Source organism: Gymnodraco acuticeps, unplaced genomic scaffold, assembly GCF_902827175.1.
Source record: "Gymnodraco acuticeps unplaced genomic scaffold, fGymAcu1.1, whole genome shotgun sequence".
In the NCBI taxonomy this organism is placed as follows: domain Eukaryota; kingdom Metazoa; phylum Chordata; class Actinopteri; order Perciformes; family Bathydraconidae; genus Gymnodraco; species Gymnodraco acuticeps.
This window is the reverse complement of record NW_022989777.1, coordinates 500,645-524,242: the sequence shown is the minus strand read 5'-3', so window position 1 is coordinate 524,242 and position 23,598 is coordinate 500,645. Positions and strand designations below refer to the sequence as shown.

Genomic DNA, 23,598 nt, shown 5'->3' with positions numbered 1-23,598 from the left:
CAGTCTGCTCTGATTGGTTAGCTGGCCGACTCCGTTGTGATCAAATATATTCCTGTCAGCACTTGTGTTACACTGAAAAGACTGAACCGTTGACTTTAATTAAATGCATTATGTCCAAAATGTCACAAAAAGTTAGTTGAAAACAATCATATTAAGTGGAACCTCTTTAAACTTAATATTATTGCTTTCTACTAACATCCAAGACTAGTGACCAATTACAACAGAGTCGGCCAGCTAACCAACCAGAGCAGACTGGGCTATGGTTTCAGACAGAGGGTGAAAAGAGGTGCTTTAAACCACTGTTCACTCTCTTCCTGCATCACATCACAGGTATAGTTAAAATCAGAGACTAGCAGGCTTTCATACCACACAGATCCAATGAACCTGAGGATCTGTCCATTCAGTAGAGTACAGGAAACCTTTATACCCCCTGCCTGCCAGTGAGCTGTGGCCCCTGGCTGTAACTCAGCCCCTGCCTGACTCTTTCCAGCAGGTTCTTCTAAGGCTGATGATGTTAATCCTCTCATCAATTTCTCAGGACCTAAACCCGTTTTTTGGAGGCAGACCCCCACAAAGAAAAACAAATATTTACATGCGTAAGATCTTAAAGGTTCTATGTCTTAGCTATTTCTACTGATCATAATTCCATTGTTGAGGTCTACTAGAATAGATTTATATTGTGCAATTTTCCAAACTCACATTGGTTTCTCATACAGCATCTCTGTAAACTATGTGTATTCACTCTCTGTCCTACACGGCTTGTTGGAGCTCCTAACTTTTACATTAACTTTGGATAATAACACGCGAGAAATGAGCCGAAGCTCTCTCTTTTCCTCACTCCCCCCCTCTCTCTCTCCTGACAGCCGGTCCCTCTCCGTCTCATGCAGCTCACTGATCCAGTAAAGAGTGACCCGACAGTGAAGAATAAACACATTTATAACTAGTTCAGGTTGTTCCAGGGGTAGGCCTATATAGAGAGCACCGATCACACTAAGAGTGAATATCGGCCGATAACGATCGGCGGCCAATCGATTGTGGCATCCCTAATTATGTGAGTCTTTTATTTGGCGTGTGAGCAGGCTCGGATTGGCCATCGGGAGATTCGGGACTTTTCCAGGTGGGCCGCTGCCGTTGGTGGGCTGCTGCCTTCGGTGGGCCACTGGCTCTGGCATAGGTAGGCCGTGGACTTTCACAGCGCTGTTGCGCCGATACCGCACCCGCCGCCGAGGCTCCGGCAGTCACTATACACAAGGGGACGGGTAATAACCCGGAAAAGCATGACATGGGACCTTTAACAGTTTTTTATGCTCATCGAGTCATCCGTGAGCAGAGCATCAAGTTGGCATGCCTATAACAGCTGATTGCGGCGATTACCATGTTGTTCAGCAAAACGCCTCACAAACTTATTAAGATCTACAGCTTTAGTGGGTTTTGATTCAATGCTGAGTACAGCCAAACTTGACAGTCTCTTCTCTGTCATTGTAGACCGCAAATACCTCATTCCTTCCGTCTACTTGGGGTCCGAATGCTTCTCGCTTTGCGCCGTCCCGTTTTTTACATTACATTACATTACATTGCATTTAGCTGACACTTTTATCCAAAGCGACACTACCTTGAAGAAAACAGAATCATATAAGTACATCAGGTTTCATAGATTCAAACATTTCAAGTGCTACTCAACTGGCTTTAGGTAAGCCAGTCCTTTATTAGTATAAAAGTGCTTCGTTAATAGTTCTAACGCTCGAAGTGGAGTCGAAAGAGATGAGTTTTCAGTTTGCGCCGGAAGATGTGCAAGCTATCTGCCGTCCTGATGTCAATGGGGAGCTCATTCCACCATCTTGGAGCCAGGACAGCAAACCCACGTGTTTTCGCCGATGGGAACTTGGGTCCCCCTCGCAGCGAGGGCACAACGAGTCGTTTGGCTGATGCAGAGCGTAGTGCACGCGCTGGGGTGTACGGTTTAACCATGTCCTGGATGTAGGAAGGGTCAGATCCATTCGCAGCATGGTAAGCAAGTACCAGTGTCTTGAAGTGGATTCTAGCAGTTACCGGAAGCCAGTGAAGGGAGCGGAGGAGCGGAGTGGTGTGGGAGAATTTAGGAAGGTTGAAGACCAGACGAGCCGCTGCATTCTGGATGAGCTGCAGAGGTCGGATGGCACATGCAGGTAGACCAGCCAGGAGGGAGTTGCAGTAGTCTAGGCGTGAGATGACGAGAGCCTGGACCAGAACCTGAGTCGCTTTCTGAGTCAGCTGGGGACGTATCTTCCTGATGTTGTAAAGCGTGTATCTGCAGCAACGGGTTGTAGCAGCGATGTTTGCAGTGAAGGACAGGTTGTTATCTAGGGTCACACCCAGATTCCTTGCAGTCTGAGTCGGGGAAACAACTGAGGTGCCAATGTTGATTGTTAGGTCAAGAGTGGGACAATCTTTTCCCGGGAGGAAGAGCAGCTCAGTCTTGTCAAGGTTGAGCTTGAGGTGGTGAGCAGACATCCACTGAGAGATGTCAGCTAGACAAGCAGAGATGCGTGCAACGACCTGGGTCTCTGAGCGGGGAAAGGACAGAATTAATTGGGTGTCATCAGCGTAGCAGTGGTAAGAAAAACCATGCGGGTTAATGACTGATCCGAGCGAGTTTGTGTACAGGGAGAAGAGGAGGGGACCAAGAACAGAGCCCTGAGGGACCCCCGTAGTTAATTGACAAGGGTCGGACTCAGACCCTCTCCAAGTCACCCTGTAGGTACGGTCTTTCAGGTATGAGGTGAGGAGGGAAAGTGCAGAGCCTGAAACTCCAAGTTTTTGGAGAGTGCGAAGGAGGATCTCATGATTCACCGTGTCGAATGCAGCAGACAGGTCCAACAGGATGATGACAGAGGAGAGGGATGCAGTTTTTGGCAGTGTGCAGTTCCTCCGTGACAGCAATGAGAGCAGTTTCTGTGGAGTGACCTGCCTTGAAACCAGACTGGTGCGGATCCAGAAGGTTGTTCTGATTGAGATAACAGGAGAGTTGTTTAAAGACAGCGCGTTCAAGTGATTTAGACAGGAACGGGAGGAGAGAGACAGGCCTGTAGTTTATAACATCAGACGGGTTGAGAGTGGGTTTCTTTAGGAGAGGGTTTACTCTTGCCTCCTTGAGACTGTTTGGAAAGTGACCAGAAGTTAGAGAAGTGTTGATGAAATGGGTGAGAAACGGTAGAATATCAGGAGCGATAGTCTGAAGGAGGTTTGAAGGGATAGGGTCCAGAGGACAGGTGGTAGGGCGGGCAGAGGTAATGAGGGTAAGAACCTCACTTGAAGAGAGAGGGGAAAAGGAGGTAAGTGTGTTGGTGGAAGGAGGGTCTGGTGACCCAGCGGTGAGTAAAGGTGAGTCAGAAAAAGAAGAGCGAATATCATCAACCTTTTTTTCAAAGTGGGTAACAAAGTCGCTTGACAGAAGTGAGGAGGGGGGAGGAGCTTTTGGAGGGTCCAAGAGGGTGGAGAAGATGGAAAATTGTTTTTTAGGATTGGAATAGGAAGATTGGATCTTATCTTGAAAGAAAGTGCTTTTTGCCTGAGAGATCGAAGCAGAGAAAGAGGAGAGGAGAGCCTGATAGGTTAGGAGGTCGTCACGGTGTTTGGATTTCCACCATTTCCGCTCTGCTGCCCTAAGGACGGTTCTATTAGCACGCAGTGCATCATTTAGCCAGGGAGCAGGAGGGGACTGAGGAGCCTGCCGAGATGTGAGAGGACAGAGCGAGTCCAGAGTGGATGAGAGAGTAGAGAGGAGAGTTTCTGCAGCAGAGTTTGGAGGTAGGAGTTGGAACGAGTCAGAGGAAGGGAGGGCTGAGAGCACCGACGAGGCAAAGGTAGAGGGGGAGAGGGAGCGAAGGTTACGGCGGACAAGTGCAGGATGGGAAGAGATTAGTTTGTTATGTTTGGAAAGGGATAGAGAGAATGAAATGAAGAAGTGATCGGATGTGTGGAGCGGGTTTACAGAGAGGTTAGAAGTAGCGTAGTTCCTTGAGAATATGAGATCAAGAACATTGCCAGCTTTATGAGTCGGTGGGGACGGAGACAGTGAGAAAGCAAAGGCGGTTAACAGAGATGTTAGTTCGTCTATCTTCCCCCGTCTGGAGGTTGAAGTCTCCGAGAAGTACAGCGGGAGGGCCAGTTTCAGGGATGAGTGAGAGGAGATTATCTAATTCCTCCAAGAAGTCCCCCAAGGCGCCTGGTGGACGGTAGAGAACAACAATGGTTAACTGTATAGGATGGGTTACTGTGACGGCATGGAATTCAAAGGTGGAAGGAGTGAAGTTAGGTAGCTTGAAGAGGGAAAAGCTCCATTTGGGAGAGAGCAGGAGACCAGTGCCACCTCCTCTGCCAGTGGGTCTGGGTGTATGGGAGAAGGAATATGCAGTGGAGAGAGCTGCTGGGGTGGATGTGTTGGATGGAGTAATCCAGGTCTCAGTGAGAGCAAGGAAATCCAGAGACTGCAGGGAGGCGTAGCCAGAGATGAAGTCAGCCTTAGGAACAGCTGACTGGCAATTCCACAGGCCACCAGAAACTAGATGTTGGATCTCAGTGGAGCACGTGGGATAGACGAGAGCAGGCCGGTTATATCGATTAGGAGATACACGGGGCCAGTGATAATTGCGAGAAGACACATGAACAGGAATGGAGAAAATACACATGATTATAGCATGAGGGGCTAGAAAACTAAAGAAAAGATAAATAAGACACCAGCTCAATCAGAGTAGGATTTGCCTCCTCTTTGCCTCCCTCGTGACTCCCGCAGGACTCCAATGTCTTTGTCAGTCTTACTCCCGCAGGACTCCAATGTCTTTGTCAGTCTTCGGCTGTCTGACGCTGAAGCTGACGCTCCAGGAAAGAGCTACCCAAAATGGACGCCTGATTGCTCAGTTCACACAGCTGTAGGGCCACGGCCCTCTAATTAGTTAACTATCTACAGCTGATGGGTGACAATAGACTGGCCATGCCTATATTAATGCAGGCTTGAGTGCTGAGACCTGTAAAGCAGGTTTCGCCTGAGCAGATCTGAGATTTAAAATCTCTCAAACGCGATTTAGCCGTTTAAGCTACAATAACAATTTATACATAGTCGAATAAATGAAACAGAGAAGTCTAATTAAACAAGAATATAACTTACAGTGGTTGCTGCGTCAATAGGTAATGTCGTCACCGGGTCCAGATGCACACTGAAATTCAAATGAAATCGCCGCCAATCACATTTCCACGCTCACGCCAGGGCCGGGGGAGGGGTTACAAGGCTCGCGTCTTGTCCGGCATTCACTTGCACTCGGACATTAGGGATTTTCTCTCATAAATGTCCGATGAGCCACAACTTTTAATTCAAAACAATGCTGGGGTGGCAAGGCTATTTTTAGCCACCCCGGTAGATCCGCCCCTGCTTGACCGGTACTTGCTTTTGATCAAAGTCAATGCGGAAAAGCCGCACTCACACAGGTAGGTGGAGGTGAAGGGAATGAGCACTGTTACAGCCTTTTTGGCGAGGTGGGGGAACTCGGTTTCCACAGACAGCCAAAAGTGTGCAAGTGACGTTTTCTGCCAGACGCTGTCTCCTCTCTCACTTTAGGTAGCTTCACTAAAAATCGATCCATGTTGCCGCTCGCATAAAGTTAGCTGAAGTTAACTAGCTAGATTTCACTGTTTCTCGTTATTTTTTTCTCACGCTGCGCCTCCCCTGAAGCTCTCTGGCGCCCCCCGGGGAGGCGCGCCTCACACTTTGAAATCCGCTGCACTAAACATTACAGGGGCTTCTCTCCCTCTAAATCGGGAGCCATATTTTGGGCGGAAACATCATTTAAATAAAACAATTGTTTAATTCCATCCACATTAGGCAAAACTAACATAACCAAAAGAAGCACACAACATCATTCATTTTTTCTCTGCTGTTGATAAACTTCTGTATGGAAGCCCGAAGTTAATATTAACTTGAAAATTCAAATGTAATTCCACAATGACATCAAATGTGTCATGTATGTTATATAACATTACATTTGTCTTTCAAATATACATTGTGTAAATGTTATGTGAATCAAATTGTAATTTAAAGTGCAATATTCCATGCTGAAAAGCAGACAATATTCAAATATTAAATCAAATTTGGAAAATGTAATGCAAAGTAAATGTAACTTGACTTTCTTTTTATGTCAATATTAGTTAAAATTGTATACAATTTTCTAACAATAACAAAATGAAAACAGCATTTGACTTTTCATTATGAAAAGATTTCATTTGCTACATAGACAATATTCTAATATAAAATCTATTTTGAAAATGTAAATGCAATACAAAAAATGTAGCTTTATTTTACATTTGTGCATTATTTCAATGTTCAAATGAAAATTCAATTTTCATTTGACATACATTTTCCCACATTAAAATGGCTCAGTGGACATTATTATTATTTTTCATATCGGCAGTAGTGCAAGTGTGTGTCTGTATCATGTTAGTGTCATGGTCCCACAGGTAGATACCAACAACAGCAGAAGAGCTTTCAAACCGCAGGTCCTGTTTACCTACACCAACCCCCCCCAACATCCGCCTGTTATTGACCGTTAAAGAGTGTATGTGCACAGCATGTGTGTGCATGCAGATATTTAAGTGTTTCTATGCTAACAGGTGTTTGACAGTGGGATATAAACCCCCCTTCTTTAATCCGGCAGCTTGACAGCACACTGTTGTCATGTTTGTTCCTGCCTGGCCCTGTGATACAGTAAAGCAGATCGATAGCATCTGCTGCGTGGTTAACACAGGAACAGGAAGTCAGAGGCTATCCTAAATGTCACAGAAATGTTTAAAATCAGAATACTTTTATTCGTCCCACAGAGGGGGGATTTACACTGTACAGCTCATGTCTATTGTACATTAGTGATATTGCACAACACAGGGGTTATAGTCTTTGTTTTTATGTGTGTGGTTGTAAAGATAGGTAAAGACCTTCCGTATGCAATGTAGTGCTTTTAGGAGCTGAAATCAGCAGGAACGATTGCTGAGAGTACTGAGAGTTTACACAGTGTCAGCTGTCTTCAGGTAATCATATATTATTATTACACGTCATTACAACAACATCATTAGAGTATGTATCTGCCATCAGGGCCTCCACACGGGTCTCAATCTTCTCATTGTTGGTAGCTGAGAGCTTTATCAGCTGAGCTTCTCACACTCTAACTGTTAGTAGAGAAAATATTTGAAGACATATGGCGCTTTTCAACTGCAGCACGCACACTTTTTTTTGCTTTTCCACTAGGGGTAGTTCCGGCTCAGGGCTACTTTTTCATCTTTTTTCTGGCCCTCAAAAGTCGAGGTTCTTACCGGGCCAACAACCGGGCTGAATATGCTAAACTAGTGATGTAAACACTCTCGACTGCTGAGTGCTGAATGGTCAGAGAGAATCGCTGGCAAGGGGGCTACAACCAGGGGCGTCGCCTGGACCTGAAAACATTCGGGGCTTAGCCCACAGTGGTGGCGGCCGCGGCGCTACAGTGGAATTTTCTACTGCAACACTTCCCACAGGCACACACACAGTACACCCGCGACTGTTACAATGAAGGCTCGATAATCAGCTCACGGATATAGGCAGGGGTAAAGTGCTATTTTTTAAGAGTGGGGGCGGACCTCACCTCCTCTAAGGGGGACCTCACCTCCTCTAGGAGGGACCTCACCTCCTCTAGGAGAGACCTCACCTCCTCTAGGAGAGACCTCACCTCCTCTAGGGGGGACCTCACCTCTTCTAGGGGGGTCCGGGGGGATGCTCCCCCAGGAAGATGTTTTTTTAAATATTGAAGTTAAATGCATCAATCTGGTGCACTTTGAGAGCAACATTAAGAGATCTATGGATACATCTCTCAACACCCATATGAAACAGAACTGTAAGCAGATATTTCTTTATGGATATTTTACAAATCACTCCCCTTTTAAACTGTATTCTTGTTTTACTGCCATATAGTATTTCATAACTGTTTTTCCTTTATTCTCTTATTTTATAACTATAATGATCTAGGTGTGCTGCGGAAATAATCTTTTGAATAATTTGTGACCAAACCGTTTGAGACCCACTGAGATAACTTAGACTCAGGGTTCATACACTTTTTCACCAATGATTTTCAATGATTTTTCAATGACTTCCATGATCTTTACCAAATTTTCCATGACCGAAAAAAATTACTCTTTCTCAGTGGTACCACTGAAAATGTTTTATTTTAACATGGAACAGGAAAATAAGGTCTGCATATGAAACATGAAGTGCCTATCTAAAACAAATCAAATAGTAGGCTTACTAGCTTCTACACGCTAAAGCAACTGTAATCAGGGATGCAAACTCATCAGGTATGAAAAAGGTGACAAGCATCCGAGCCCCCCGACCCCACGGAATATCGGCTTTAAAATGAGGAACAGAGGATGTTAGCAGTCAGAACAACTAAAGCAGCAGGTAATAATAACAGAAACGCTAAAGAGTCACATCTAATATAAATATATATATTTATCCAATATGCTCCTTTAGATATCTTTTTACTTATTTTTCCTTATAGCTTTGTGAAGCACCTTGAGATGACGTTTGTCTTTAAAGTGTGCAATATAAATCAAATGTATTATTATTATTTTAAAAAGCATTTATTTTTAATTGTGTAGCAGTCAGTTTATAATTTTTGCAGCACTGTTGAGCATTTTGAAAATGTATTTTCATGCCTCTGTGCAAGGCTTAGTCTTTCTACCTGTATCGCCAGAGGTGTAAAGTAACCAAGTTCATAAACTCAAGTACTATACTTGGGTAACATTTTTGAGATACTTGTACTTTAAGTATTTCAATGTTTTTGCTACTTTGTTCTTCTTCTCCTCTACAGTTCAGAGGTAAATTGTATTTAATCCCTTTAGTTACTTCACAGATCTGGATGAATGATGTGAAATATAATCAAGTGTTGAATCAGACTTTAGTTCTACCTGGAGTAAATGCACCAGCTACCCTGCAGTATACAAAGTCATTCAAACTAGCTGCACCTTTACCAGCTTTGAGAACACTTTCATGATCAATCATTATAAAACATATCATATATATTATTCTGAAATGGACCAATCTGCACAACGACTACTTTTACTGTCGCTACTTTCACTATATTTTGATGAGAATACTTTTCTACTTTTACTTGAGGAACATTTTGAATGCAGGACTTTTACTGTAACAGAGTATTCCTACACTCTGGTACTTCTACTTTTACTCAAGTACAAGATCTGAGTACTTCTACTTTTACTCCAATAGGCCTACAATATCTGAGTACTTCTACTTTTAATCAAGTACAAGATCTGTGTACTTCTACTTTTGCTCAAGTACAAGATCTGAGTACTTCTACTTTTACTCAAGTACAAGATCTATACTTATATGACCTCTGTTTATAGCCTATGAAAAAGACTATTAGAAAACGAAGGCTAAAGCTAACGCTAGGAGATAGTGACAATGTATGCTAGTTAGCTAGCTCAACGAGGTTATCAATCTGAGGTTATCTACTGTAACCCAAGTTTCTATGAGTAAATGGCGCATCCCTCTAAGGCTATCGCTATTGGGTAATACCCCTGCGCCCCCGCGCAGCACTGAAAACTTGTAGTCCACGCCCACCCGCAAGGTGGGCCCCACCCTCGGGCCTCCTTCCGGTATAAATAGGAAGGAGGTCCGGCAATCTGCTCCCATACAAAATAACTTTTCTTCAGCTATTCGTAGAGCCAGTGGGGCCCAGCACTTAGAGGGCTGCGCCATTTACTCATAGAAGCTGGGGTTACAGTAGGTAACCTCAGTTCTATTTCGTATATGGCTTCGCCCTAAGGCTATCGCTATTGGGTTAAGGGCGAAGCATGATGTAGTCTGCGCCCCACTGGGTCCCCCCGGCACTAGAAGCACAGACACACCTGCTCAATAACACCCCCTGCCTGTTGTGCCATGCGTAATGGCGCATCACCGTCCCTGGAACATAGCAAAACATGCCTGTCTTCCCGACGGGGTGAAGGCTGGGAACAATACATACCGGCCGCTGTGAGAAAGTAGAGACGAAGGTAGGTCCCACCTTGTCCAGCGATCATAGAGGGGGAACAGCCGCTCTCTGCGTGTCAGACAGGTAGGAGAGCGCCCAGCTGGATCCCTGACGTCACTCACTCTGACAGGACACCCAGTACAGGGTGTGTCATAGAGGAAAGGGAGACATCCCTCAAATAAAAATGAATAAATGAACAGGGGGAAGACCAAGATGCAGCAGTGCAAATATCTTCCACTGACATTCCTCCGTGCAAAGGCGTGGAGGAGGAAATTCCTCTGGTGGAGTGCGCCTTGATATTCTCCGGGGGCCCACCCCAGAGGAGACATATGCCTGCGACACAGCCTCACACAGCCAGTGTGACAGCCGTTGTGCAGACAGAGGTTGCCCGATCGAGCGCTCTCTAGTGCACAAACAGGCGCTGAGAACGGCGCCAGGCCGCCATGCGCGCCACATAGCAAGACAGCGCGCGCACAGGACAGAGGAGATGAGACGTGGCTTCTTCCTCCGACCTGTAAGGAGGGGGGAATAAGCCAGCCAGGGTGATCACTCTTGACCTAAAATAGTTGTGATGACCTTAGGCATGAAGCCGGGTTAGGGCGTAAAACCGCTGAACTGCCATCTCCTTGGATCCGAAGAGCTGACGGAGCCACAGAGAGAGCAGACCAATCACTCACCCTTTTCTCTGATAGAGCCAAAAGCAGTACTACTTTGGCTGATAACAGTTTAAGGGGAACCTGGTCAGGTTCAAATGGGGCTTTGCTTTAGTGCGCGCAACACCACTGAGGCGCCAGTGTGCGTGACACAGGTCTGAGTCTTCATACTCCTCGCATACAACGGCTGCTGCGTTCTGCGAGCCCCTCTGTTAAATTCGCCGGGAATATACATTGCTCTGATGGAGAGCAACGTGTGTGCGCGCCCAGAACATCAGCCGCCTGGCTGCGTTCAGAAGCTGCGCAGATCGTACTCCTCCCTGGCCAACACACTCTCACTCCATAATCGTCCAGGAGCGACGTTTGGTCAGTGTCCGTGGCGTGCAGTTGTGACGCTCCTAGGCTCCTTCAGCTTCATAAAGGGACGCAAATAGCTTTCAACTGATTGCAATGTATTCCCATCTGCGGCGGGATTTGACGCTCATGGAAGCACGGCATTCGTTTGTGTCGGCTGACCTTAAAGGCAATGTGAGCGACCATTCCCATTGGATAACGGAGAATTGTACACCCGGAAGTAAGTATTCCCCTTACTGTCGATTGATTTTACAGTGATATCTGCACTACTCATCGACTAAAAAACTCCAGATTATCCTTGTTAATTACACAACATTGATTGGTTTAAATTGTGTGCAATGCTTTTGTATTTTTCCCCTTCGATTCGGAGAAACAAATATTTTTTTGGAGTAAAGGATGGCAGAAGACACTACACAACCCAGAATCCCCAGCTATCGTTTAGGACTACACCATGTGCTCTGTATGACAAACCCCGTGATCAAGCTCGGTGATTGGTTGACCTCCAACTGCATTCCATATGAAAAAAAACCGTTTCGTAAAAGATAAAATCATACTTTATTCAGCAGTGATTGCTTTACTCTTTGAAAGTCATCACATGAATGCATTGTAATAAATGGTTCGGCTGCATTAAATATATTACACATCTGTCGTAGTTCTTTAGTTTTATTTATCTACCGAGATCGGGCATCAGAATAGACCGGAAACTATTCTTTTACCGTTCAGTTTGAATTTCACAATAAAGTTAGTAGTAATATTTTGTTTTGATATTATTGTTTTTTATTAACTACTAGACCGCTGGGTCATGTTAAGACCATCTTTTCTGTGTTGCTGTGGGTTTTTTCCATCGCTTTTGTGTTACAAATATCAAAACAATAACTAAATATATCCGTCGTAAACTAAACCAGAAACAGCAGTATTTTTTATTTTGTTAACATTGTAAACTTGACAGCTTTTTAACCCAAACCACCTACTGGTTAAAGCACGTTATTACACGTTTAGAGTAATGCAATGCAGGTAGATTGTGTTGCTTTTTAATGACTGTTTAAAATGCCTTTTTCTTAATGTCTTTTATTATTATTAACTACTTGTTACTTGTTGCTAGGGACGCTGCTATCGATATTATTTCTGTTATGTTGTGTAACTGTTTAATGGTGTTATCTTTATTGCTACCCCCTTCCCCGTCAATGTATTCTTTCACACACACATACGGGTATTGGGCCGAGGGCGACACCGTACTTCCGGTATCTGCCGTTTTACGCGAGGTGCAAGCAGGCAGCCGTACACCGTCTAGGTGTTGCTAAGCTTCCTGTACTGAATATCATAGTCTATTGCCTTAATCAATATCTAGTCAACTCTAAAATACCACATATATGCAATGGCATGATAATATTATTGTGACAAGTGGGGTATTCACCTGGTGTTTCCAGAAATTAGACGTAGATGCAGCCAAAATCGACGAAGGCCACTTTCGAGGGTCGTTTTTCCATACATCTGCAGGCAGTCTGTAAGGGCAATCCGACAACCCACACAGCTCTAGTTTACGCTGGTAACGACCTAGAGCACACCCCTCAAGTCCAGAGATGTAATCCGAAGACATGCAGCGATTTCTTCGGTCGTTAATTCAGAAAAAAAACCTAGTGCGCTCTGCCTGGCTACGTTAGCTAGCTGTTTATATTTGCACTTCCAGGATATTTGCACCTCCAGGAAAATGGGGTATTTATATATATATATATGGCGCGTGTTGCATTTTGGGTAGCTCGTGACGTCACTGTGTGTGAAAGAATAGTGTTGGTCCACAACTTAAACGTATTAGTTTAACAAAATCCGCATCTAAAATTGTGGCGTAGATAGCCTACGTTATTTTCCCCTGTACAATTCTCCATTTACTCAACAATAACACATTATTATCCTTGTGTTTATTTATTTGTTTGATTAATAAAACACAAGTTGGAGTCCGTCAGGACCGAGGGTCAGAGCAGCTAATTTGCTTTAGAGAATATTACACCGGGAAGTAAGTATTCTCTCCGCTTCGCTTGACAAACCCCGTGATAGTCCTCAAGCTCTGTGATTGGAGAGTGTGCTCCGAGGGTTACGCCGAGCGTCGAACAGCACTTGAAATGGGATGGAACCACGGCAGACTGTCCAAAACTGGATTTGAACGGGTCCACCCCGTCCCCCACCCCGTCCCCAGAACTACACATGCTGGCTATTGTGTTTCGCAACATGTTCTCTATCTATGGCACGTCTCTACTGGGAGTTGTAGTTTTAAAAGACGTTTTCGTATTTCCCATAATAAGAAGTTGTCAGTATTAAACTGTGTACATCCCTGGAGGTTTAGGGGATAGGAAACACTCACATTTAAAACATATAATTAATAAATGGGTGAAAATTGCTTGTGCCCATAATGGGCAGCATTAATATATATACCCACATGCCAGCTAAGGTCAGAAGAGCTTTATTTAACAGCTGGTCTTATGTTTGTGACCCCTGTTGTTAATTGATAACATTACATTACATTAATTGATAAGCCTGAAACATGCACTTGTCAAGGTTCAGAGGCACATTTTGCAAATATGGCAGTATAGCCATCGATCAGCTTAAGATAAGATATACTTTATTGATCCCAAGTTGGAAACATTTGCGTTACATCAGCATGTGTAACAGTTGTAAATATGCAGTGGTGTTTATTTACATCATTTAGTATAATCACACAAATTCTGTGTTTTATATTTAACAATTCTGTGTTCTTTATTTATTGATTGTTCAATATCTGACAAGGTCGGAGATTAAATATCTACATACATCTTATAAGAGTATAATACATATGTATAATATTAGTTAAAATAAGTGCTTCAACATAGTTAACATTGCTGGAGGTATGCACACATATTGATAGATGTCTTGTAATGCACTGTTGAGGAACCTGCGACCCAAGTTTTTCATTCATTGCATAACTACACCGTTTGTGAATATTATATGTCAATAAACCTTAGAACATCTTGAAATCTTGAAAGGGATGTGCAAAATAGTCATTATATCTTTAATTAACTATTAGTAGAGAATAATGAGTAATGAATATACTTTATAGGGATCCTATTAATATCTAATAATAAAAATAATGAAATTCAATAACATGCTTTAACCACTAGGTGTCCCTTTATATCAGCTGTGCACCTTTATGGTGTAAATACAGCCTATCTACCAATTGGATCAAATATAAAAGTCAGCCGAATTAGTGTTGATACTGCAAGGAGACGTATTGTGTGAAAAGAAATGTAAGATGTTGTTTAACTACTGATATATTTATGATCCACGTCACGTATTCAGTGTTGGCGGCAGTTCCTTAGTTGTCTAGAAGTCTTCTCATCAGGGCTCTATAAATACAGAACTACGGCAGATATGTAATATTTAATGCAGCCGAACCGTGTATTACAATGCCGTTACAGTATGTGATGACTTTCAAAGAGAAAAGCAAGCACACTCGGAATAAAGTATTATTTTTTTTTTAAATGTTTTCGGTCTGTTTCCGGTATTTGTTAATGACGATGTGATGTGAGATGTGAGACTGGAATTGCACAGGGGAAAATAACGTAGGCTATATTTAGATGCGGATTTTGTTAAACTAATATGTTTGCGCTGTGGACCAACACTATACATTGACGGGGAAGGGGGTAACAATAAAAATAACACCATTAAACAGTTACACAACATAACAGAAATAATATCGATAGCAGCGTCCCTAGCAACCACCTTGGTAACAATGAAAACGTTCTATGGACGTAATTTCCTGAAGTAATCTTCGTAATAACTAGCAAACTAAAGATCATGTACATCCACTGCACACATAATCTGAAATAACAACTCATATTTCTCGCATCAAATGACATCAAAACAAATTTTAATGGCCAAACTAACTTTAAAATAGGCATTTTCCACCGAGAATAAAACGAAGTTCGGCCATGTTTATTTTTTTCTGCAGGGAGAAATTTGAAGATCACGTGACATAGACGCCAGCCATTGGAATGAATGGTGAAAAAAAACGGGGTTTGTCAAACAGAGCACATGGTGTAGTCCTAAACAATAGCTGGGGATTCTGGGTAGTGTAGTGTCTTCTGCCATCCTTTACTCCGAAAAAATATTTGTTTCTCCGAATCGAAGGGGAAAAATACAAAAGCATTGCACACAATTTAAACCAATCAATGTTGTGTAATTAACAAGGATAATCTGTTGTTTTTTAGTCGATGAGTAGTGCAGATATCACTGTAAAATCAATCGACAGTAAGAGGAATACTTACTTCCGGGTGTACAATTATCCGTTATCCAATGGGAATGGACGCTCACATTGCCTATGCTCCACTCATTAGATAATTAATCAAAAACTTCAGTATTTAGTGAAACATTATGTTTAAACCATACCCTGAAGAAATCAGCGATATTCCCCGGTAAATAATGATTTTATAGCTCTTTTTTATCAAAACCTGTATATTCTGTCAGGCCGCTGCCATTTTGGCCATTTTCAGTAGTCACGTGATGGTCGTGACGTCATCCATGCGTTCACTTTGTAAACACACGAAAACATGGCGGAGTATTTGAGTTCGGACTCGTCTGCCGAGGAAGAAGTTTTGAGCAATATGAAGAGATTGGATGGGGGAATTCAGCCATACAGGTTCGAGCCAAGTAGTCAGAACCGTCAGGAATCCAGGGACAGTGACGATGAGGATGAACAGCACGGTGATCTTGCTGGAGACAATCCCTTTACTCGTGCAATTGATTTCGGGAGGCGAGTAGGAAGACCTGTACATGAATGGTGTACCTAGAACCACGATTTTATGGGGCCGGAAAAACTGGGGGAAAATACCCACTAGCCGGTACTACGCTATATGGAAAGGCCACCAAAAACTGGCCTGGCCTGGACGATAAAGGACGTTTAAACGGGGCTACCCGGTGCAATGGAAATGCGCTATAACATACCTTATTCTTACTCCGAGCACTACTTCTGGTCCTCCGTCGCTTCACACTTGCAGAGGGCGATTTCTCAACTGGCCGAACTGGTGTCCTGGTCGGTGATGATACCAGAAAGACCGATGGTACTGCATCTCCATTAAGTAATGGTTGTTCAATAAATCCCATGTTATGTTTTATCATACTCTCAGAGTAGTTGTCCGGAAACTTGAAATGTTCGCTGCATACATGCGCCTGCGGATCTTTCGGTTCGGGCCGGCCACATTTCGCTAGCCACTGCCTCCGAACGTACTTCCTACGCTTACCTTTTGGCAACAGATGGAACCGAGCATTCCGTGGATTGTTCCTATCAGAATTGTGGCAATGTTTCGCGATACAATGAGGCATATTTGAAGAGAGTAACTACAGTAAATAACATGAACATCAACGTGTCCTCGAAACCAAACGCATGGTTTACGTCACGTCCGGTAAAATGGCGCCGCCCACAGTGTTGATGTTATTTCGGTAATTAATGAGTTTAAAATCACTGATAATGTCATCGGATAAAACAATTAAAAAAAAGACTGGCAGAGACTGGTCTGTTTTATCGGATGATAATTATTTAAAAATGAGTGTCATGAGCATACCATTGTTAAGGGCAGCCGACACAAACGAATGCCGTGCTTCCATGAGCGTCAAATCCCGCCGCAGATGGGAATACATTGAAATCAGTTCAGGGAATCTTTTGGTATGCAAACTCAGATCCTTTGACCACATTGATCTGTAGTGTGGAGCCTTGATATCTGGAGCTGTGACAACATTTTGGCCTCTTAATAATAAATAAATACTTCCCTCCTCAGATCGAGGAGTTTCGGAGGCTGCGATCCCATTTCAAAGGGGCGGAGCTGCAAGAAGGGAATGATGGGATGTTGGGGGACAACTTCCGGCCCACGCAGCCGCTCAGTGACCGGACGGTTCGCGCTGCCTTCCAGTGACCCGCACCTTCATCACCACTCAGAACACTCCCCCCCGGTCCTCCTGGTGTAAGGACAACAGTTTGATTCAAGGGTATACATCCACCGTGCAATAAAGCCTTAGTCTGCAGCACACTGTGCAGTAAGTCCCTTAAACATGGGACCCTCAGTGGTGGAAGTGCTCTCAGATGCTTTACTTAAGGAAAAGTATACATTATTGTAAAAATCTTAAGTAAAAATACAAAAGTTTTATCAGCAAAATGTACTTAAAGGTCCCATAACATGGCCATTTCTACTGATCATAATTCCATTGTTGAGGTCTACTAGAATAGATTTACATTTACAATGTTCCAAACTCACATTGGTTTCTCACACAGCATCTCTGTATAGTATGTGTATTCACTCTCTGTCCTAAATGCCTTGTTGGAGCTCCTGCCCCCCCCCCCTCCCTGTGAGCCCACTGTGCTCTGATTGGTCAGCTCGTGTGTGTGTGTGTGTGTGTGTGTGTGTGTGTGTGTGTGTGTGTGTGTGTGTGTGTGTGTGTGTGTGTGTGTGTGTGTGTGTGTGTGTGTGTGTGTGTGTGTGTGTGTGTGTGTGTGTGTGTGTGTGTTAAGCCCTTAACATAACTGCTCCGCGGATTGGTCCATGGGGTCGTCGTTACGTCACTTGGTTCCAGGAAGAAAAAAATGGAAAAAGAGAAATCTCCAACAAGGCGTTCTGGGGCAGCACAGACAGGTCTTCTCTGTGTTAGAGTTTTACTTGCTACAGGGTGTACTTTGAGGGTTTGTGACTCTGCAGACCGTTTACATGAAACAGAAAAACCTTCATAACACAAGGGGACGGGTAATAACCGGAAAAGCATGACATGGGACCTTTAAAGTATAAAAAGTACAAGTACTCATTGTGCAGAAAAATAGACTTTATGGGTGTATATAATTATATTTTTGTAATTTTCTAGATAATATTGTTGCACCAAGTAGCATTTTATTGACAATTTCTGATTAACTAAAAAGTAAATTAGCTAAAGCTGTTTATAAATGTTAAAGAGTCCAATTATATTATTTCCCTTTTAAATGTAGAGGAATAGAAGTATTAAGTAGCATAAAATAGAAATACTCAAGTAAAGTACCTCAAAATTGTACTTAAAGGTGGGGTAGGTAATTTTGGAGAAACCAGCTCGAGTGCGCTAGAATTTGAAAATACACAGCCGGAAAAAATCTGCCACTTCCTTACAGAGCCCCTCCTCCAACACACACGAATGCGCACATGACCAATGAAGGCACAAGATAAGTGTGTGCACAGATGGAAGGCTGACAGGCAGGTAGGCCATCCAGTTACTTTAGCCGGGCCGGCTCAGATGATTGGTCGTGCTTTTTACAGTACTACGGCTTCCACAGATGACATTTCTTTATGGATTTTTTGTCAAAGCACTTAAGATATTCATTGCTATCAGGATGTTAAGAGCATTCCATGGAATATAACAAAAAGTGTATCTCGAGCCGGTTTCTCAAACTTAGCTACCCCACCTTTAAGTACAGTACTTGAGTAAATGTACTTAGTTACTTTTCACCTCTGGTGACCTATACATTTATGCATGGGTCTTAAAAAGCAGTGGTCATTATTTTATTCAGAAAACACGTTACACATCCTGAAGACATCGACAACATGTAGCATTCATTTGGACTCATTTTATCTCCACTCAATGAATATAATTGTAATGCAGCTCCTGCTACAATGAGATGAATGAGAACTAGAGCTGACTGAAACTGAAAACTGAATTACTCTGGTTACTTTACATGATGTAATTATGTCCATTTTTCATATTAAACACTGATTTGTGCAGGTCTAACATAAGCACAGTGGTGTAAAGTAACTTAGTGTATTTACTCAAGCACTGTTCTTCAGTACAATTGTGAGAAACTTGTACTTTACTTAAGTATTTCAATGTTGTGTTACTTTGTACTTCTTACTTTACAGATCTGGAGAAATCAAGTGTTAAATCAGACAGTATCAGACTGCAGTATACAAAGTCATTCAAACTAGCTGCACCTTTACCAGCTTTGAGAACACTTTCATGATCAATCATTATAAAACATATCATATATATTATTCTGAAATGGACCAATCTGCACAACGACTACTTTTACTGTCTTAGCTACTTTCACTATATTTGGATGAGAATACTTTTCTACTTTTACTTGAGGAACATTTTGAATGCAGGACTTTTACTGTAACAGAGTATTCCTACACTCTGGTACTTCTACTTTTACTCAAGTACAAGATCTTAGTACTTCTTCCACCTCTGCATATACCTGACAAGAACTGAAAGTGATAAGTAAAATAAGAGAGAATGAACTTCTCTCTGTACTCTCAGCACACTTCCTCACAGAGGACAGGCTTTTATTGGACGCTGTCCCTGCAGCGGGTCTAGCCCTGGAAGAACTGACCCAGTTCAGTTTCTAATCTGGGACAGGCCTATATACGGAAGGATCTAGATTCAGCTCAGAGGAGATGAGGAGAGTAGAGAACCACAAACAAGACTTTTTTAGCTTCTTAAGTTTTTAGCAGAAGTTGGAGGTACTTAAGAATGAAAAAACTGAAACATTGACTTCAATTAAATGTATTATGTCAACAGATTACACATAACTGTATTAGGCATTTAACTGAATATAAATTGATCTAGTCTAGATTATGTTGGTCGAAATATTGGGAATTTTTGTTTCTTTACTTTAAGACTTAAAGGCTGAACTGGTTTATTAACTGTCACATCACTTTATAACACAGCTTCAATTTAACTTTGTATGGCAGGAACATGCATAATTAACTATGTGTGACCCCTCCTGGCCTGCAGGCCTCTTTGGTAACCAAGGCAGACCTACTGTAAATGACAATCACAGACCAGGACACAATTAAAAATTGTTTTATGCAGAACACAATTGCTTCACAGAGCTGAGTCCGTTTGCTCAGAAAGAAAGTGCTATATAAAAACGCAGGTAAACACCTTTTCGTGACAGCAGTATTAGGGGATGGCGTTGGTGGCAGAATGCGCTAAGAAAGATCCTTGAGGATGATAAGGGGGCTTAAGTTTGAGTGTGTGTGTGTGTGTGTGTGTGTGTGTGTGTGTGTGTGTGTGTGTGTGTGTGTTTGTTTGTGTGTGTGTAGGATTGTTATAGCCAATGGAATACAGGATTTGTTTTAGTCCTAATATCGTGTATGCAATCAGGTATTTAAGAAGTTTAGATCACATAATGAGTTATGCAGCTGCTCTGGTTTACTTTATTAAATCATGTATCAAGGTCTCCCTAAAAATAGATAGTTCCAACACTAAACAGTTTTTACCCTGTAGAGGTCAAACAGAAGTGATTTTCATAACCCTGTGCCACCACTGAAGACTTGAGATGAAATCCTGAGGGACGAGAACTGAGAGGGAACAGAGTGAGGTGTGTTAACTGGGGGGTGGGGGGGTAGGTTACTGTGTGGGGAATGGAGGTGAGAATGCCAGAGGGATAAAAGAGGAGGAGGCTAAGGAGGGCATGGAAAAGGAGAGAAGAAACAGAGGACTATTGTTTACAATGTAATCTGATGCTGATCTGACCCCCCCCCCCCCCCCCCCATGCAGAAACCCACCTGAGACCAGTGAACGAGAGAGGAGGGGGGGCTGGGAAGAGGTCAGACACAGAACTAGCATAGAAGAAGAGCAAGGGTAAAGATGGAAGAAGTACTTGGATCTGGTACTTTAGTAAAAGTAGTAGTACTCAGATATTGTTCTTGTGTAGAATAGAAGTACCAGAGTGTAGGAATACTCTTTTACAAGTAAAAGTCCTGCAATCAAAATGTTACTCAAGTAAAAGTAGAAAATTATTAGCATCAAAATATATTTAAAGTACCAAAAGTAAAAGTGGCGTGTTGTAAAATATTTCCATTAGAAAACACAAATGAACACAAATGTGCCAAAACACGAGATGGCGAAACATCTTCACAAACTTGAGGAAACATGCGCAGCGTTTACTAAAAGCTGCATGAACCAAACACCGCAAATACAAAACGCTGCAAGAGTCGAGTCGGCCACCGTAGGATCATCTAAAAACTCCTCAAACGTATTCCTTATTGTGGCGTCAGAGGAAAAGTCGAGTGATCACTAAATTCTTAGTGAAGGTCGGTATACATTCCAAATTCACTTGTTGAAATGTTATTTTAATTCAATTACATTTTTGTTGAAACACTTCAGTCTGGACCAAAGTGGACAGAGCCACAGTAGCATTAAGCCGTGCTGCTGGTCGTGGAGATGAAGGGTTTCTAATCAAAGCAGACATTGTTACAGAGACTCAGCAACTTCCTCATGTGACGATGATGATTCAGATCTCTGAAGAGGATCAGATTCTACTCAGACGATGCCTTTCCAGAGACATTTGTCTTAATCTGTTTGTTTCATGTCTTTATTTTGTCTCCACTACAATGGACAACACGACTGGAACTATAAAAATGGCTTAAACACTATAGTGGATTTTCAGATGAATGATTATTTTAACCTTGTACTTGATGTGTTGCAGGTTATATGTAAATATAAAGCCTATAGGAAATGATTGAAGTCATTTAAAGAATGATTTCCCAGTTATAACATTGTCTGCAGCTTCAACAGTAAGACCCATGCACACCTGGCTAAATAAAAAAATCATTTTTAATCCCAGCCTTTTTTAGAGCCATCCATCCATTCAGTCCTTATTCATGCTGAGGGCCCAGTTGCGTTGTGTTATATGGCACTGCAGATGGAAATGTGATCAACTTGTACAGCGCAGCTCAACACGTTTCTCTTTAACAGCTTGTTTATAATATTCAGAAACAGGGAGCAATAAAAGCTCCCCATTCACTCAGGACACATCTGGTTTAACTTTTCTCTTTTTGGATCTGATCCATTTTTCTCTCTCATTACAGGAGAGAGTGATGAAGAGGTGGAGAGAGGAACACACACAGGGAGAGAGAAATTGGACCAGCTTCAGACTGAAGGAGGACAGAGAGACTGCTGACTTACATCTTCACTGAGTGCTTGTGTTCGTGTGTGTGGGTGTTTCCTTTCTGCATAACTATTGTGTGTATGTGTGTGTAACATCCTCCATGCGGTTGTGTGTGTACTGTTTCAATATTATTGTACGTGTCTGTGTCCTGATTACAAGATAGGAGACTTTACAACCAGCCCTGCTGTCTCTGCTGTCAAAACAAGAGGCACACACACACCACACACGCACGCACACACACACACACACACACACACACACACACACACACACACACACACACACACACACACAAACACACCACACACACAACACACACACACACACACACACACACACACACACACCACACACGCATACACACACCACACACTCACGCACACACACACACACACACACCACACACGCACACACACACACACACACACCACACACACTCACACACATACACACACTCACACACACAACACACACCACACACACACACACACACACACACACACACACACACACACACACACACACACACACACACGTATGTACTCTGCTGCGTACATCATGTGCTACAGACATGTCACATTTTACAAACTGTATTTTGAACATTCTAATATTTTTTTATGAATCATTAAATCTAAAAGGGAAATATGTCTTTAACAGAATAAACTCAACCAACTTTTGATTCCGAGTGTTACCTGAATGAGACTATTTCTGTGGTGGCCCCGACCAGTAAACCTCATTTAACACTGTACCACTGTAACACTGTACCACTGTAACACTGTAACACTGTACCACTGTAACACTGTAACACTGTAACACTGTACCACTGTAACACTGTACCACTGTAACACTGTAACACTGTACCACTGTAACACTGTACCACTGTAACACTGTAACACTGTACCACTGTAACACTGTAACACTGTAACACTGTACCACTGTAACACTGTAACACTGTAACACTGTAACACTGTAACACTGTAACACTGTATCACTGTAACACTGTAACACTGTACCACTGTAACACTGTAACACTGTACCACTGTAACACTGTAACACTGTATCACTGTAACACTGTAACACTGTACCACTGTAACACTGTAACACTGTAACACTGTACCACTGTAACACTGTAACACTGTAACACTGTATCACTGTAACACTGTAACACTGTACCACTGTAACACTGTAACACTGTACCACTGTAACACTGTAACACTGTAACACTGTACCACTGTAACACTGTACCACTGTAACACTGTAACACTGTACCAATGTACCACTGTAACACTGTAACACTTTACCACTGTAACACTGTAACACTGTACCAATGTACCACTGTACCAATGTACCACTGTAACACTGTAACACTTTACCACTGTAACACTGTAACACTGTAACACTGTACCACTGTAACACTGTACCACTGTACCACTGTAACACTGTAACACTGTACCACTGTAACACTGTAACACTGTACCAATGTACCACTGTAACACTGTAACACTGTACATGCCGCATTTTTACATTTTATGAGCCCTTTGACAAGTCATTTGTCCAATGGAGCCTTTTTAGCTGTTATATGCTCGAGCAATGAAGGTTGTATAGAAACTTTTCAAGGAGATGTATT

At 42.7% G+C, this 23,598-nt stretch overlaps 1 protein-coding gene across 1 annotated transcript in view; it reads left to right on the top strand.

Moving 5' to 3' along the window:
- Positions 1-22,287, top strand: part of ca8 (carbonic anhydrase VIII) — a gene marked incomplete at its 5' end in the record, with an annotated part of 49,067 nt that extends 26,780 nt beyond the window's left edge. The window contains 2 exon segments of the mRNA XM_034219848.1: positions 16,846-17,028; positions 21,892-22,287. Of these exon segments, the coding sequence (XP_034075739.1) occupies positions 16,846-16,980 (135 nt within the window). The 3' untranslated portion in view covers positions 16,981-17,028; positions 21,892-22,287.
- Positions 22,288-23,598: the final 1,311 nt, after the last annotated feature.